The sequence below is a fragment of the Doryrhamphus excisus genome, unplaced genomic scaffold, assembly GCF_037039965.1.
Source record: "Doryrhamphus excisus strain RoL-2023G ecotype Guam unplaced genomic scaffold, RoL_Dexc_Guam_v1.1 HiC_scaffold_24, whole genome shotgun sequence".
Lineage (NCBI taxonomy): Eukaryota > Metazoa > Chordata > Actinopteri > Syngnathiformes > Syngnathidae > Doryrhamphus > Doryrhamphus excisus.
Genome location: NW_027621862.1, coordinates 3,855,337 through 3,873,071, shown reverse-complemented (window position 1 = coordinate 3,873,071; position 17,735 = coordinate 3,855,337). Strand labels below are relative to the sequence as shown.

General features: G+C 38.5%; 1 protein-coding gene across 1 annotated transcript; it reads left to right on the top strand.

Annotated features, from left to right (window-relative positions):
- Positions 1 to 751: 751 nt before the first annotated feature.
- Positions 752 to 17,171, top strand: slc4a1b (solute carrier family 4 member 1b (Diego blood group)). The gene is given in 17 exon segments (XM_078788717.1): positions 752 to 793; positions 1,140 to 1,320; positions 1,395 to 1,530; positions 3,517 to 3,589; positions 5,779 to 5,821; positions 5,824 to 6,077; positions 8,807 to 9,011; positions 9,083 to 9,286; positions 9,361 to 9,509; positions 10,985 to 11,179; positions 11,244 to 11,492; positions 11,560 to 11,649; positions 13,918 to 14,084; positions 14,158 to 14,399; positions 16,304 to 16,473; positions 16,551 to 16,724; positions 16,809 to 17,171. Coding segments are annotated over 16 exon segments (2,592 nt in total). The 5' UTR covers positions 752 to 793; positions 1,140 to 1,160; the 3' UTR covers positions 16,890 to 17,171.
- The last annotated feature ends 564 nt before the right edge of the window (positions 17,172 to 17,735 follow it).

The window sequence follows — 17,735 nt, the reverse complement described above, 5'->3', positions numbered from 1 at the left end:
TTTAATTAATTTAAAATTAAAATTCACAGTAATTTTAATTAATTTAAAATTAAAATTACTGTGAATTTTAATTTTAATTAATTTTAAAATTAAAATTACTGTGAATTTTAATTTTAATTATTTTTAAAATTAAAATTACTGCGAATTTAATTTTAATTTTAATTAATTTTAATTAATTTTAAAATTAAAATTACTGTGAATTTTAATTTTAATTATTTTTAAAATTAAAATTACTGCGAATTTAATTTTAATTTTAATTAATTTTAAAATTAAAAAATTAATTAATTTTAATTAATTTTAAAATTAAAATTACTGTGAATTTTAATTTTAATTATTTTTAAAATTAAAATTACTGCGAATTTATTTTTAATTTTAATTTTAATTTTAATTTTAATTTTAATTTTAATTTTAATTTTAATTTTAATTTTAATTTTAATTTTAATTTTTAATTTTTAATTTTTAATTTTTAATTTTAATTTTTATTTTTATTTTTATTTTTATTTTTATTTTTATTTTTATTTTTATTTTTATTTTTATTTTTATTTTTATTTTTTATTTTTTATTTTTTATTTTTTATTTTTATATAAAAAAAGGGGTTAAAAACCTGATTTAGTTGTTATGAACTCCGCAAGATAGCAGTATCATTAATTGATTAAAGGATTTAATCAATCGAGGTCCTATTTTAAATCTTATTAACGTATGAAACGCCTCTAAATATGGCTAACTGTTTAATTGTAACTATTTCAGCCACCTGGAACATCACACACTCGCCGACGCCAGGACAGATTATCAGGTGAGGGACACACACACACGTACACACACACACGTACACACACACACACGTACACACACTTCCAGCACGCGACACGTATTGACAGTCCAAACATGCCCAGGGTGAGCTTTGAGTCCACACACCGTGGATTGTCACTGGCCCAAAGCGTGGAGCCTGCCTGTATGTTTAACTTTTAGACACCGGGCGTCACCAAAAGAATGCAGAACACATGTACACACACACACACACACACACACACACACAAAAAAAAAAAAAAGATGTGAAGGAACTCATGAGGTGCCCATAATAGTCCCCTGCATGTTCTTGTATGCTCTTGACCTCCATATGAACCAACCACCCATGGCAGTCTTTCCTTCAGCCGAGCGAGATGATGAAGGACCACAAGGAGCAGACCTACTGGCAGGAGACAGGTCGATGGGAAGGCCACGAGGAGAGCTTCGACCCCCAGTCCGGGGTGTGGGCGAGCTCTCATGTCTCCTACCTCACGTTCAAGAGCCTGGTCCAGCTGCGACGTTCCATGAACACAGGTCGGTCATTACTTTAAAAAAATAGGAACATGTTTTACGGTAACCATGGTGATGTGATGTGTTTCTGCTTTCAGGTGTGATGCTTTTCAACAGTGAGGAGAAGACCTGGGCCGGCATGGCTGAGAAGATGGTCGCTGAGATGCTCAAACTGAAGCAGGTCAGACCAGGAGACCAGGAGGGGGTGATGAAATCACTCGTCCAGAACCGCAGGTAATATTTATCTCATGTTAGCTAATATAATAATTGTAGATTCTATCAAATAATTCTGAATTTACTTTGACACTAATAAAGGGTTGCCTAATGCAGTCCTCATCCAAATTTTGTAAAATTGCAAGAAATTTACATTTTGCACTGTTGGCTCTTAAGGAGGCTCGAAGTTGAGGTTCAAAATACAAGAAGAAGAAATGGACACAATTCCACATATAATCTCATCTCTTTCACAAAAGGAATTAATAACGCTAACCTAGTTTGATTTTGATGCACGGTGGTGCAGTGGTTGGCGTACAGGCCTCACAGCAAGGAGACCTGAGTTCAATTCCACCCTCGGCCATCTCTGTGTGGAGTTTGCATGTTCTCCCCGTGCATGCGTGGGTTTTTTTTCCGGGTACTCCGGTTTCCTCCCACATTCCAAAAACATGCTAGGTTAATTAGCGACTCCAAATTGTCCATAGGTATGAATGTGAGTGTGAATGGTTGTTTGTCTATATGTGCCCTGTGATTAGCTGGCTGGCCACCAGTCCGGGGTGTACCCCGCCAGCACCCACTACGTCCCCTCGTGAGGATAAGAGGTAGAAAATTAGTAGTTTGATATGGGGCTGCACGGTGTTCAAGTGGGTAGCGCGTGGCCACGCAGTTAGGAAACCCGACTTTGATTTCGCATCTCTGTGGAGTTGGCAGTTCTCCCCAGTTTTCTCCGAGTACTCCGGTTTCCTCCCACATTCCAAAAACATGCTAGGTTAATCGGCGACTCCAAATTGTCCATAGGTATGAATGTGAGTGTGAATGGTTGTTTGTCTATATGTGCCCTGGGATTGGCTGGCCACCAGTCCAGGGTGTACCCCACCTCTCGCCCGAAGACAGCTGGGATAGGCTCCAGCGTACCCACGACCCTCGTGAGGATAAGTGGTAGAAAATGAGGCTGCACGGTGGACGAGTGGCTAATGCGCAGCCATGCAGCAAGGAGACCCGAGTTTGATTCCGCATCTCTGTAGAGTTTGCATGTTCTCCCAGTTATCTCCGGGTACTCCGGTTTCCTCCCACATTCCAAAAACATGCTAGGTTAATTAGCGACTCCAAATTGTCCATAGGTATGAATGTGAGTGTGAATGGTTGTTTGTCTATATGTGCCCTGTGATTGGCTGGCCACCAGTCCAGGGTGTACCCCGCCAGCACCCACCACGATGTCCATGAAGATAAGCAGTAGAAAATGAATGAATGAATGGTTTGATCTGGGGCTGCACAGAGGACAAGTGACTAGCACGCGGTCACGCAACTAGGAGACCCAAGTTTGATTCCGCATCTCTGTGGAGTTTGCATGTTCTCCCTGTTATCTCCGGGTACTCCGGTTTCCTCCCACATTCCAAAAACATGCTAGGTTAATTAGCGACTCCAAATTGTCCATAGGTATGAATGTGAGTGTGAATGGTTGTTTGTCTATATGTGCCCTGTGATTGGCTGGCCACCAGTCCAGGGTGTACCCCGCCTCTCGCCCGAAGACAGCTGGGATAGGCTCCAGCACCCCAGCGACACTGGTGAGGATAAGCGGTAGAAAATTAATGAATTAATAGTTTGATATGGGGCTGCACGGTGTTTGAGTGGCTAGAGTGTGGCCACGCAGCTAGGAGACCCGAGTTTGATTCCGCATTTCTGTGGAGTTTGCATGTTCGCCCCAGTTTTCTGCGGGTACTCCAGTTTCCTCCCACATTCCAAAAACATGCTCCAACACTCCAAAGCATCGTCTGATTCCTTACTGTTGGACTAAACAGTTATTGTTCCATATCTAATTATACATGTTATGTACCTCATATATATCTCATGAGGTCTCATGTCTTCTCACCTTGTTGCTAAAGTCCAAACACTATTATGAGTGTTTTTAATGTCGGGATACTATAAAGTAACCTCATCCAATCACATCTCATTTTAACCTGAATGACATACTGTACATGTAAGCCCTCATGTTCTCATTTTTCTCATCAGTCAACAATCTGATCCTGAGAGTCAAGCCTTGACCGATGGAGTGGATCTACGCAGGTTTTCAGTCAAGGAAAGGGTAAGAGGGGTTTTTTTGCGTCCTGTAATCCTGATCATTCATTCATTTTCTACCGCTTTTCCTTGCGAGGGTTGCGGGGGTGCTGGAGCCTATCCCAGCTGTCTTGGGGCGAGAGGCGGGGTACACCCTGGACTGGTGGCCAGCCAGCCAATCACAGGGCACATATAGACAAACAACCATTCACACTCACATTCATACCTATGGACAATTTGGAGTCGCTAATTAACCTAGCATGTTTTTGGAATGTGGGAGGAAACCGGAGTACCCGGAGAAAACCCACGCATGCACGGGGAGAACATGCAAACTCCACACAGAGATGGCCGAGGGTGGAATCGAACCCTCATCCTCTTAGCTGTGAGGTCTGCGTGCTAAACACTTGGCATGGCACTGAGGAACAAGGAAACGCAACTTTTGGGGCCGTCCACAATGGGAGGAGCCGCAGGCCGTGCCATCGGGGCCCCCTGACTCCAATAGACGGGCGGACCCCCACATCAAACGGAGGAACCCCCAGCCGGCCAGGTTGAAGGGACCCAAGGATGGCACCCCCTCACAGACCCGACACAGCCCCCCCCCCCCCAATGAGGAAACACTGGAGTTAAAAGCTAAAGACTAAAAGCATAAAATAGGACTAAAAAAAGGGCGGCACGGCGGTCAAGTGGTTTGCGTGTAGACCTCACAGCTAGGAGACCAGGGTTCAATTCCACCCTCGGCTATCTCTGCATGGGGTTTGCATGTTCTCCATGCGTGGGTTTTCTCCGGGTACTCCGGTTTCCTCCCACATTCCAAAAACATGCTAGGTTAATTAGCGACTCCAAATTGTCCATAGGTATGAATGTGAGTGTGAATGGTTGTTTGTCTATATGTGCCCTGTGATTGGCTGGCGACCCACCTCTTGCCTGAAGTCAACTGGGATAGGCCCCAGCACCCTCACGCGACCCTCGTGAGGATAAGCGGCAGAAAATGAATGAATGAATGTCTGTTTTACGGCTGCACGGCGGACAAGTGGTTAGCGCGTAGGCCTCACAGCTAGAAGACCCAAGTTTAATTCCATCCTCGGTCATCTCTGTGTGGAGTTTGCATGTTCTCCCCGTGCATGCGTGGGTTTTCTCCGGGTACTCCGGTTTCCTCCCACATTCCAAAAACATGCTAGGTTAATTGGCGACTCCAAATTGTCCATAGGTATGAATGTGAGTGTGAATGGTTGTTTGTCTATATGTGCCCTGTGATTGGCTGACTGGCCACCAGTCCAGGGTGTACCCCGCCTCTCACCCCAAGACAGCTGGGATAGGCTCCAGCAACCACCAACCCTTGTTAATGTAACATTTACAGGGCTTCTTGGCTGTACGGTGAACGAGTGGTTAGCACGCAGGCCTCGCAGCTAGGAGACCCGAGTTCAATTCCACCCTCGGCCATCTCTGTGTGGAGTTTGCATGTTCTCCATGCTCCGGTTTCCTCCCACATTCCAAAAACATGCTAGGTTAATTAGCGACTCCAAATTGTCCATAGGTATGAATGTGAGTGTGAATGGTTGTTTGTCTATATGTGCCCTGTGATTGGTTGGCTGGCGACCAGTCCAGGGTGTACCCCGCCTCTCGCCTGAAGACAGCTGTGATAGGCTACAGCACCCCCTCGCGACCCTCGTGAGGAAAAAGCGGTAGTAAATGAATGAATTAATTATGGACTAAAAAGATTAAAAATGTAAGAAGAGTTATTAGTTAAAAGCCTGATTAAAAAGGTGTGTCTTTAACTTTTTTTTTTTTTTAATATAAACAGTCTCTGTGGTCCGGAGGCTCTCCGGCAGGCTGTTCCCCAGGTGGGGGCCATAGTGGCTAAATGCTGCCTCACCGTGGGTTTTAGTTCTGGGTTTTGGTATAGTTAAAAGGCCAGTGCCGGAGGACCGCAGGTTGCGGACCCTTGATATGGTAAAAGCAGGTCAATTAAATAAGAAGGTGCAAGGCCGTTAAGACATTTAAAAATCTTAAAATCGATGTGTCTTTCTTATGTACACACAAGTCCTTACATGGACTGGAGACCTCCTTCAAGGTTCCTGACGTCAAATCAGATCTTTCTTGTTGACATTTTGTGAACTTTGACCTGCTGACAAACCCAAAAAAAGTCCCTTAAAGTCAATCTCATCAGTGGACTCTGATTGATCTGTTGCTAATCAATGTTTGTGTTGTGTTGTCCAGAGGGACGAATGTGACCGTGTGGAGGCCTCCATGGTGTTAGTAGGTGGGCAATCTTCACCGTCGGACACCGTATGTCAGTGCGAGATGTGAAAATGATACGCTGGTTTCATGCAGGAGCTTTGGACTTCCTGGAAAAGCCCGTGGTTGTGTTTGTGCGTCTGAAAGAAGCGACGGTGCTCGACTCCGCCTTGGAGGCTCCGGATCCGCTGCGCTTTGTCTTTGTGCTGATTGGGCCCAGCAATGCTGACATGGATTACCACGAGACCGGACGAGCCATGGCGGCGCTAATGGCGGATAAAGTAAGTCGGACAAAACATGTACAGTAAATGCATCTGGACTCGGGTGCGTGGGAGGATTGGGTGGTACTGCAAAGTCAACAATAGGCCAGTATCACTAATGCAATACTGGTACTTTTTACTTGTAATTTGTCAAGATCCTTGGATGAATTTATTGATCATGATGATCATTGATATATTACAATCATACACAATATGATATTTGGATCGATCCTCCCACCCCTCGTGTGTGGTCTAAAAAAATCATAAAATAATCTAATAAATCTAAATAAAAATGGTAATGGTTTAATTTCATTTGAACATGCATCAGATTACAATTGAATGCATCACATAATCAGTTCACAGTTCCACATGTCCAATTAAAATTAAAATTAAAATTAAAATTAAAATTAAAATTAAAATTAAAATTAAAATTAAAATTAAAATTAAAATTAAAATTAAAATTAAAATTAAAATTAAAATTAAAATTAGAACTAGAACTAGAACTAGAACTAGAACTAGAAGTAGAAGTAGAACTAGAACTAGAACTAGAACTAGAAGTAGAAGTAGAAGTAGAAGTAGAAGTAGAAGTAGAAGTAGAAGTAGAAGTAGAACTACAACTACAACTACAACTACAACTACAACTACAACTAGAAGTAGAAGTAGAAGTAGAAGTAGAAGTAGAAGTAGAAGTAGAAGTAGAACTAGAACTAGAACTAGAACTAGAACTAGAACTAGAACTAGAAGTAGAAGTAGAACTACAACTACAACTACAACTACAACTACAACTACAACTACAACTACAACTACAACTACAACTAGAAGTAGAAGTAGAAGTAGAAGTAGAAGTAGAAGTAGAAGTAGAAGTAGAAGTAGAAGTAGAAGTAGAAGTAGAAGTAGAAGTAGAACTAGAACTAGAACTAGAACTAGAACTAGAACTAGAAGTAAACTAGGACTAGGACTAGAACTAGAAGTGGAACTAGAAGTAAAACTAGAAGTAGAACTAGAAGTAAAACTGGAAGTAAAACTAGAAGTAAAACTAGAAGTAAAACTAGAAGTAAAACTAAAAGTAAAACTAGAAGTGGAACTAGAAGTAGAAGTAGAACTAGAAGTAAACTAAAACTAAAACTAAAACTAGAAGTAGAAATAGAAGTAGAACTAGAAGTAGAACTAGAAGTAGAACTAGAAGTAAAACTAAAAGTAAAACTAGAACTAGAAGTAGAACTAGAAGTAGAACTAGAAGTGGAACTAGAAGTAGAAGTAGAACTAGAAGTAAACTAAAACTAAAACTAGAAGTAAAACTAGAAGTAAAACTAGAACTAGAAGTAGAACTAGAAGTAGAACTAGAAGTAAAACTAGAAGTAAAACTAGAAGTAAAACTAGAAGTAGAACTAGAAGTAAAACTAGAAGTAAAACTAGAACTAGAAGTAGAACTAGAAGTAAAACTAGAACTAGAAGTAGAACTAGAAGTAAAACTAGAACTAGAAGTAGAACTAGAAGTAAAACTAGAACTAGAACTAGAACTAGAAGTAAACTAAAACTAGAAGTAAAACTGGAAGTAAAACTAGAAGTAAAACTAGAAGTAAAACTAGAAGTAAAACTAAAAGTAAAACTAGAAGTGGAACTAGAAGTAGAAGTAGAACTAGAAGTAAACTAAAACTAAAACTAAAACTAGAAGTAGAACTAGAAGTAGAACTAGAAGTAGAACTAGAAGTAGAACTAGAAGTAAAACTAAAAGTAAAACTAGAACTAGAAGTAGAACTAGAAGTAGAACTAGAAGTAGAACTAGAAGTGGAACTAGAAGTAGAAGTAGAACTAGAAGTAAACTAAAACTAAAACTAGAAGTAAAACTAGAAGTAAAACTAGAACTAGAAGTAGAACTAGAAGTAGAACTAGAAGTAAAACTAGAAGTAAAACTAGAAGTAAAACTAGAAGTAGAACTAGAAGTAAAACTAGAAGTAAAACTAGAAGTAAAACTAGAAGTAGAACTAGAAGTAAAACTAGAAGTAAAACTAGAACTAGAAGTAGAACTAGAAGTAAAACTAGAACTAGAAGTAGAACTAGAAGTAAAACTAGAAGTAAAACTAGAAGTAGAACTAGAAGTAAAACTAGAAGTAAAACTAGAACTAGAAGTAGAACTAGAAGTAAAACTAGAACTAGAAGTAGAACTAGAAGTAAAACTAGAAGTAAAACTAGAAGTAGAACTAGAAGTGAAACTAGAAGTAAAAGTAGAAGTAGAACTAGAAGTAGAACTAGAAGTAAAACTATAAGTAGAAGTAGAACTAGAAGTAGAACTAGAAGTAGAAGTAGAACTAGAAGTAGAACTAGAAGTAGAAGTAGAACTAGAAGTAGAACTAGAAGTAAAACTAGAACTAGAAGTAGAACTAGAAGTAGAACTAGAAGTAAAACTAGAAGTAAAACTAGAAGTAAAACTAGCACTAGAACTAGAAGTAAAACTAAAATTAGTATTAGTATTGAAAATAAGAATAAGAATTAAAATAAAAAAAGGAGTTAAAAACCTGATTTAGTTGTTATGAACTCCACAAGATAGCAGTATCTGCATTACAATACAGCAGCTTTATTTACCTCTGCATGCCCTTTAAAATGTTGTTATGGAACTCCCTTGTGTTACTATTGTTTACATTGAACTCATCAGTGCTGGCTAGGCAGTTAGCTGCAGTTAGCATTGCTTCTCTTTCTGTCAGAGCCGTTATTGTAGTCGGTGTAGACATATTTCCTTCTCTCTCCTCCAGGTGTTCAACCAGGCAGCATCACGAGCTAAAAATCTGCGAAGCCTCATCGACGCTGTGGGCGACTTCATGGACTGCAGCATTGTCATCCCACCCACCGAGATCCAAAGTGAAGCCATGCTCAGCTCCATCATCAACTTCCAGAAGAAGCTACTGCAGGAGAGATTCCACTCATCTGAATCCATGCTGGATAGCAAGCCTCGCCAGGGTATGGTAGTTGCACCAGCAACCATCTACGCATGAAAACATCCATTCAGTAATGATTTCTCCTTCCTGCAGTTTCCTTCTCTACCGAACCAACCCCTGAAGACCCTCTGGCCCGCACGGGTCGACCCTTTGGTGGGATGATTCGAGACATTAAAAGACGCTACCAGTACTACAAGAGTGACATTAAAGATGCTCTTAACGCTCAGGTTCTTGCTGCCATCATCTTCATCTACTTTGCAGCACTCTCTCCTGCCATTACCTTTGGTGGTCTCCTAGGTGATTACTGTAGATGTTGGACCAGGACAGTAGCACGTACAGTGGTTTTAAAATATCTGATTTTTCTATTTCAGCTGACAAGGTGGAGAACATGATGGGCGTTCCGGAGCTTCTCATATCAACAAGCATCCAGGGCATTATCTTCTGCTTTGTCGCTGCCCAGCCTGTGCTTGTCATCGGCTTTTCTGGTCCTCTATTGGTGTTTGAGGAGGCCTTCTATGCTGTGAGTAAAACATTCATTCATTGGTGGCCAGCCAATCACAGGGCACATATAGACAAACAACCATTCACACTCACGTTCATACCTATGGACAATTTGGAGTCGCTAATTAACCTAGCATGTTTTTGGAATGTGGGAGGAAACCGGAGTACCCGGAGAAAACCCGGTCAGAAATGGCAGAGCGTGTAATCGAACTCGGGTCTCCTAGCTGTGCGGCCTGCGTGCTAACCACTCAGTCCATAATGCAGTCATTAAGTTTCAAAAATTCATAAATTAATTAATTGATCGCTGTCTTGTGGTTGACTATAGCCTATTATTATATAATACATTCATTCATTCATTCATTTTCTACCTCTTATCCTCACGAGGGACACAGGGGTGCTGGAGCCTATCCCAGTTGTCTTCAGGCGAGAGGCGGGGTACACCCTGGACTGGTGGCCAGCCAATCACAGGGCACATATAGACAAACAACCATTCACACTCACATTCATACCTATGGACAATTTGGAGTCGCTAATTAACCTAGCATGTTTTTGGAATGTGGGAGGAAACCGGAGTACCCGGAGAAAACCCACGGAACATGCAAACTCCACACAGAGATGACCGAGGATGGAATTAAACTTGGGTCTTCTAGCTGTGAGGCCTACGCGCTAAACACTTGTCCATCGTGCAGCCGTAAAACAGACATTCATTCATTAATTTTCTGCCGCTTATCCTCACGAGGGTTGCGTGAGGGTGCTGGGGCCTATCCCAGTTGACTTCAGGCAAGAGGCGGGTGGCCAGCCAATCACAGGGCACATATAGACAAACAACCATTCACACTCACATTCATACCTATGGACAATTTGGAGTCGCTAATTAACCTAGCATGTTTTTGGAATGTGGGAGGAAACCGGAGTACCCGGAGAAAACCCACGGAACATGCAAACTCCACACAGGTATGAATGTGAGTGTGAATGGTTGTTTGTCTATATGTGCCCTGTGATTTAGGGTGTACCCCGCCTCTCGCCTAATGACAGCTGGGATAGGCTCTAGCACCCCTCACAACCCTCGTGAGGATAAGCGGTAGAAAATGAATGAATGAATAAATAATGCTCCATAGTCCCTCAGTCTCCTCTTGGATAAAATTTGTTTTCAAACATTTGTTGGCAGTTGCTGTGCCTTAGCTGTGGAAACCGCAGCATTATACTCCATAGTCTCCACTTTGCTGCAATACTCCAGTTTCTCACTGCCCTCATTCTCCTCTTGGATAAGCACTGAAGTGTTATACCCCATAGTCACCACTATGTTTCAGCAAGCCTCAGTCTGGTCACCTAATGCATGACTAAAAAATATGCTAACGTTATATGCTAACAGTCTTTGTTTCTCCCGCTGCCCTCAGTTTCCTCTTGGATAAATTTTGCCCTACTCCCGTTCAATGTGATGTCATTTTTACAGTTTAATCATCATAGGTTTTCTTGGCATGTTCTTTGTTATAGTTCTGCAAGTCCCAGGAAATTGAGTACATTGTCGGGCGAGTGTGGGTGGGCGTGTGGCTGGTCATCATTGTGGTGATCATTGTCGCCTGCGAAGGAAGCTTCCTGGTGCGCTTCATCTCCCGCTTCACCCAGGAGATCTTCTCCATTCTCATCTCCATCATCTTCATCTACGAAACCTTCGCCAAGCTTGCCAGGGTAATCATTCCATCATCAGATAAGTCAATAATTCCGAAATGCGATAACTCTCCCACTTCTGCAGATCTTCAAAGCCCACCCACTGGTTCTGAATTACGAACACCTGAATGAGTCAGTAGAAAACCCCTGGCGCCCAAGAGTGGAACAGACCATCATGTACGACAACGCCACCGGAAATGCGACTATTATTGTCAACACTATTAAGCCGCCTTACCCCAACACGGCTCTGCTGTCCATGTGCCTCATGCTTGGCTGTTTCTTTATCGCCTACTTCCTGCGCCAGTTCAAGAATGGTACCTTTCTGCCTGGAAAAGTAGGTACAAATTCAAAATGGCGTATTTGTTAAAGTCGTGACTCACTATGTGAAATTGCTCCTGTAGGTCAGACGTTTGATTGGTGACTTTGGCGTGCCCATCGCCATTTTCCTGATGGTTGTCATAGACTACAGCATTAACGACACCTACACTCAGGTTGGCTTAGAACTTTACCATATAACCTCAAATAATGGCCGATGTTACACTGTGTTTTGCAAGTAATACAGTAACAGCATAATGTAATGGTAATGGTAATGGTAATGGTAATGGTAATGGTAATGGTAATGGTAATGGTAATGGTAATGGTAATGGTAATGGTAATGGTTTTATTTCATTTGAACATGCATCAGATTACAATTGAATGCATCCCATAATCAGTTCACAGTTCCACATGTCCAAAAGGAGTAGGAAGAAGCAAAGCTTATTAAATCCTACCTCTCCATCTGATACTTTTACAATCAGTAACGGTTACATTTGTTCACTTCCTGCTTTCCTAATATTGTTTAAAGTTTTTTTTGTTATTTTAATTTAATTTAAAATAAAAACATTTCATTTTTATAATTAAATTAAATTAAATTAAATTAAATTAAATTAAATTAAATTAAATTAAATTAAATTAAATTGAATTGAATTGAATTGAATTGAATTGAATTGAATTGAATTGAATTAAATTAAATTAAATTAAATTAAATTAAATTAAATTAAATTAAATTAAATTAAATTAAATTAAATTAAATTAAATTAAATTAAATTAAATTAAATTAAATTAAATTAAATTAAATTAAATTAAATTAAATTAATTTTATTTTATTTTATTTTATTTTATTTTTTATTTTATAATAGGTAACCTTTAACATTTGTTTTTGTCCTCACCACGATGGCTTCTTTGGCTCACCAACGTATTTCTTCACAAACCTTCTTAGCAATTTAGTGTTCTGCAAGGCATAAAACCAGCATAGTTGGTAATGGTAATGGTTTTATTTCATTTGAACATGCATCAGATTACAATTGAATGCATCCCATAATCAGTTCACAGTTCCACATGTCCAAAAGGAGTAGGAAGAAGCAAAGCTTATTAAATCCTACCCCTCCATTTGGTACTTTTACAATCAGTAACTGTTACATTTGATCACCTCCTGCTTTCCTAATTAATTTTTAATTTAATTTAATTTAATTTAAATTTTGTCATGTACCAAAGTAGGAGGTGATATGAGCATCCAATGCCATAATGGGTACCATAGTAAGTGTCAATATAGTGATATATATATAGCACATCATGACTGGTTCAAGACTCTTCATCCTTGTATTTAGCAAACATCAACTGCTTGTATTGTTTCTTGAATTGGCTCATCGTTGTGCATTGTTTGAGGGTCTTACTCAATCCATTCCATAGTTTGATTCCACATACTGAAATGCTATGGCTTTTTAACGTAGTCCTAGCATAGAAGTGTTTCAAATGTACTTCTTCCCTGAGATCATATTTCTCCTCTCTTGTAGAGAAGTATTGGATGACATTTTTAGCTAATTGGTTATTTTTAGCCTTATGCATTATTTTAGCTGTTTGAAGATGAACTATATCAGCAAGTTGAAGTATTTGTGATTTTAGAAATAAGGAGTTAGTATGTTCTCTGTAGGCGGCATTATGAATTATCCTTACTGGCCTTTTTTGCAGTACATTTAGCGAGTGAAGATTGCTTTTATAGTTATTAGCCCATATTTCCACATATCGGTTGGCGTTTTATTTTTATATTTTTTATTATTCATTCATTCGTTTTCTACCATTTTTCCTCACGAGGGTTGCGGGGGGTGCTGGAGCCTATCCCAGCTGTCTTCGGGCGAGAATGTTTTATTCTTATTAATTATTATTTATTATTTTTAGCCTTATGCATTATTTTAGCTGTTTGAAGATGAACTATATCAGCAAGTTGAAGTATTTGTCATTTTAGAAATAAGGAGTTAGTATGTTCTCTGTCGGCGGCATGATGAATTATCCTTACTGGCCTTTTTTGCAGTACATTTAGCGAGTGAAGATTGCTTTTATAGTTATTAGCCCATATTTCCACACAATAAGTAAGATATGGTAGAACCAGAGAGCAATAAAGAGTGTGGAGTGATTTCTGATTGAGAACAAATTTTGCTTTGTTCAATATTGAAATATTTCTGGCCACCTTATGTTGTATATTTGTAATATGAGGTTTCCAGCTCATATTTTCATCTATTGTGATCCCCAGAAATGTATTTTCATTCACCCTTTCAATGTCTACACCGTCTATTTATATTTGCTGGTGTGTGTCCTTTCTGCTGTTACCAAACAGCATGATTTTAGTTTTATTTAAGTTCAAGTATAATGTCTCAAGAGCCACTATTTGATGTTTTTAGCTCAACTTAGCTTAAAGGCCTAAATCCAACCAATTGTATGTGTAGAAACTAGTGGTCCCTAAAGGTCTGATGGTGTCCAATCCGGCCAAAAGAGGTTGGCTCATCAATCCATTTGGAGAGCACACCCCCTTCCCTGTATGGATGATGTTTGCATGCTGCGTCCCGGCCTTGCTCGTCTTCATCCTCATCTTCTTGGAGTCTCAAATCACCACGTATGTCCGTCATATCACATTAAAAACACACGGTGTACCAGATGTACCTAATTATGTGATCCCCCTGTGACAGATTGATCGTGAGTAAACCTGAGAGGAAGATGGTCAAAGGATCCGGGTTCCACTTTGACCTCCTCATCCTAGTGGGCATGGGTGGTATCAGCGCGATATTTGGCGTGCCGTGGCTCAGCGCCGCGACTGTGCGCTCCGTCACGCATGCCAATGCCCTCACGGTCATGAGTAAAGGACCCAAACCTGTGATCGAGAGAGTCCTGGAGCAGAGAATCAGTGGCATTGTGGTAGCTCTGCTGGTTGGTAGGTACCATTATCCATTACTACAATATTACTACAGTATTAATTGGCCCTGTACCCTAGAAACCGCCCATGAATGATACGGGAAAAGGCCTAAATGATACTGTGTCAAAGCCCAGGGCAGTGATACTGATAAAATACAGAGTTTAACCATGTCCAGTATCAGCCCCTGTAGCTATCGTGCCCGTGAAACAACCAATCAGAGAACAGCACACGAGTGCTTTAGTGCCTAGTGCTTCTCCAGTCACCAAAAAACCCAAACTTGATTAATGGAACTTTAATTGTCAGACATTGATAAGATAAGACTGTTGATAAAATATTATTGTTGAAATATTTTTGCAATTATTGTGTTTACACTGTTTAGATATAATACATGTAATAAACTGAACATTTTATGGAAACAAAATGGTCTTTTGATTAAATAGTACGTGATAATAAGCTCATGATTAAATAGTATGTGATAATAAGACCATCACATGGTTTGTCCTGCTTTCCTAATATAATTTTTTTTATTTTATGATTTTTTTCTAATTTATTTATTTATTTATTTCATTTTTTAAATTATTTTTTATTTTATTTAATTTAATTTAATTTTTAATTTAATTATTAAAAGTTTGGTTATTGGTTATTTTTAGCCTTATGCATTATTTTAGGGCAGGTAAACTGGAAGAAGCAAATCTTATTAAATCCTACCCCTCCATCTGGTACTTTTACAATCAGTAACTGTTACATTTGTTCACTTCCTGCTTTCCTAATATAGTTTAAATTAAATTAAATTAAATTAAATTAAATTAAATTAAATTAAATTAAATTAAATTAAATTAAATTAAATTAAATTAAATTAAATTAAATTAAATTAAATTAAATTAAATTAAATTAAAAATGATTTTAGAAGAGCATGAACACACAGCGTTTGTTTTGCTGCCGTCTGTGCTCTTGTCAACATGTCAGCGGTTGGCACAATTTGGCGAAAGACAAATAGGGAAAATAGCAAACAGAATATTAGAAATGGAACGTTTTATCACCATTAATGAGGAGGACGCTCTTGAAATGATCGAAAAAACTAAAAATGCAAATACAAGTCGGAAAACCAAGGGCGACCTCAAGCTTTTTTTCTGAATGGCTCATCAACTGCAAGAACGAACGAAGACTGGTAGAAAGTATTCCCCCGCAAGGAAAAAAAAAATATTGCAGTCTATTGGCAAATATAATGCAATGTATTAGGAAATATATTTCCATATATGGGATCTTATGTTTATATTTTCCAATATATTGCAATATATGCATAGATCATATATATGTATATATTGATACATATAAAAAATATCTTGCGATCAAGACCAAAAAAGGACTATATTTTTACATATATAAAATTGCATATAATTTGGCATATATAAACTCATATATTATATATTTGGATTTAATATATTTCAATATATTGAAAGCGGCAATCATTTGTATATTCTGCAATATATTGTCATATATTACATTAATATATAATATATTGTATAATATATGTACAAAAATATATTATTCAATGTATTTATAATATATAATGTATTGGAAAATAGAATGGAAAAATCATATAATACAATATATTTAAAGTAATATATTGATAAATATATTTTCTTTTCGTAAGGGTAGAAAATATGTCTATGTTTATTTTATTTTAAAAGAAAATGGGGATAGTTCGTGATAATAAGCTCATGATTAAATAGTATGTGATAATAAGATCATCACATGGTTTGTCTGGTATCAGACCTTCGGTCTCGGGCTGATACTGACACTTGGGGGCATGATACCTGGCCCGATACCAGACAAACCATGTGATAACCTATAAGTACCAGTACATCATGAACGACGTATCTGTCTAAACTGGTATTTCAGTCCAATATGTTTGTGTTAAGGTCTCTCCATTCTGATGGAACCCATCCTCAAGATGATCCCCATGGCGGCCTTATTCGGGATCTTCCTCTACATGGGAGTTACATCACTAAACGGCATCCAGCTGTGGGACCGGATGCTGCTTCTCTTGATCCCGAAGAAATACCATCCAGATGAGCCGTACGCCACTAGAGTAAGAGTGACAACTTTTTGCAGAAACTGTCAAGATTCTGTGTTTTAATGTTACAACGTTACACAACGTTACAACAGGTGAGCACCGGCAGAATGCACTTGTTCACGGGCATCCAGATTGTGTGCCTCGCTGTTCTTTGGATCGTCAAGTCCAGTCCGGCCTCCCTTGCACTTCCATTTATTCTCATTCTTACCATTCCCTTACGTATGATCATGACCGGGCGTCTCTTCACTGAGCTGGAGATGAAATGCGTAAGAAATAGCATGTGGTTACGGTCTACTCTTTTTTTTTTTTTTAGCATCAATCAATTACTTCCCTTTTCTGTTTTCTTGTAGTTGGATGCTGATGACGCTAAAGTGACGTTTGAGGAGGAGCCGGGACAGGATGTGTACTGGGAAACACAGATGCCATTGTAGACTGACATGATAAAAATACAAAAATTATATTATCATATGTAAATATGGCATTAATTAAAGTTAGAAAAAAATAATTATAATAAAAGTTGGGCCAGATTATGTTTTCCACATTAAATGTCATTTCTATATGGCCAATATTTGAATGTTGTCTCAAATTATGAATGTTAGTAACATAACCTGAACACAATACTAAGAACAGCATAATAAACAAGACATGTGATGTCTTGTTTTAAAAAAATTACAATACATTAAATGTTAATTTCCAGATATTGTCTGTGTCTTTATTTGAGAAATCCATTCATCCGTTTCCTACAGCTTGTATGCAAACATATTTAGAAATATTATTTTAATCAAAAATGTCATCATACACGAGGAAATGTGACGTTCATTAACAATATTCAAATTAATCAACTTGTGCTTGGTTGCTTTTATTGTGACTAACATACCCCTTCACACTAGATGGCGCTGTGACTGCTCGTCTCACATAATGAAGAAGCCTTTACTCGTACGCGATTGGCTGAGCTAACCGGAAGCCACTAAACACAGTCTTGCAAAGCACATATGACGTTAATTAAAGTTAGCAAAAACTAATTTCCTTTGAAAAGTTGGGCCAGATTATGTTTTCCACATTAAATGTCATTTCTATATAGCAAATATTTGCATGTTGTCTCAAAAGGTCCACTATTATGAATGTTAGTAACATAACCTGAACGCAATACTAAGAACAACATAATAAACAAGACATGTGATGTCTTGTTTTTAAAAACATGATAATACATTAAATGTTAATTTCCAGATATTGTCTGTGTCTTTATTTGAGAAATCAATTCATCCATTTCCAACAGC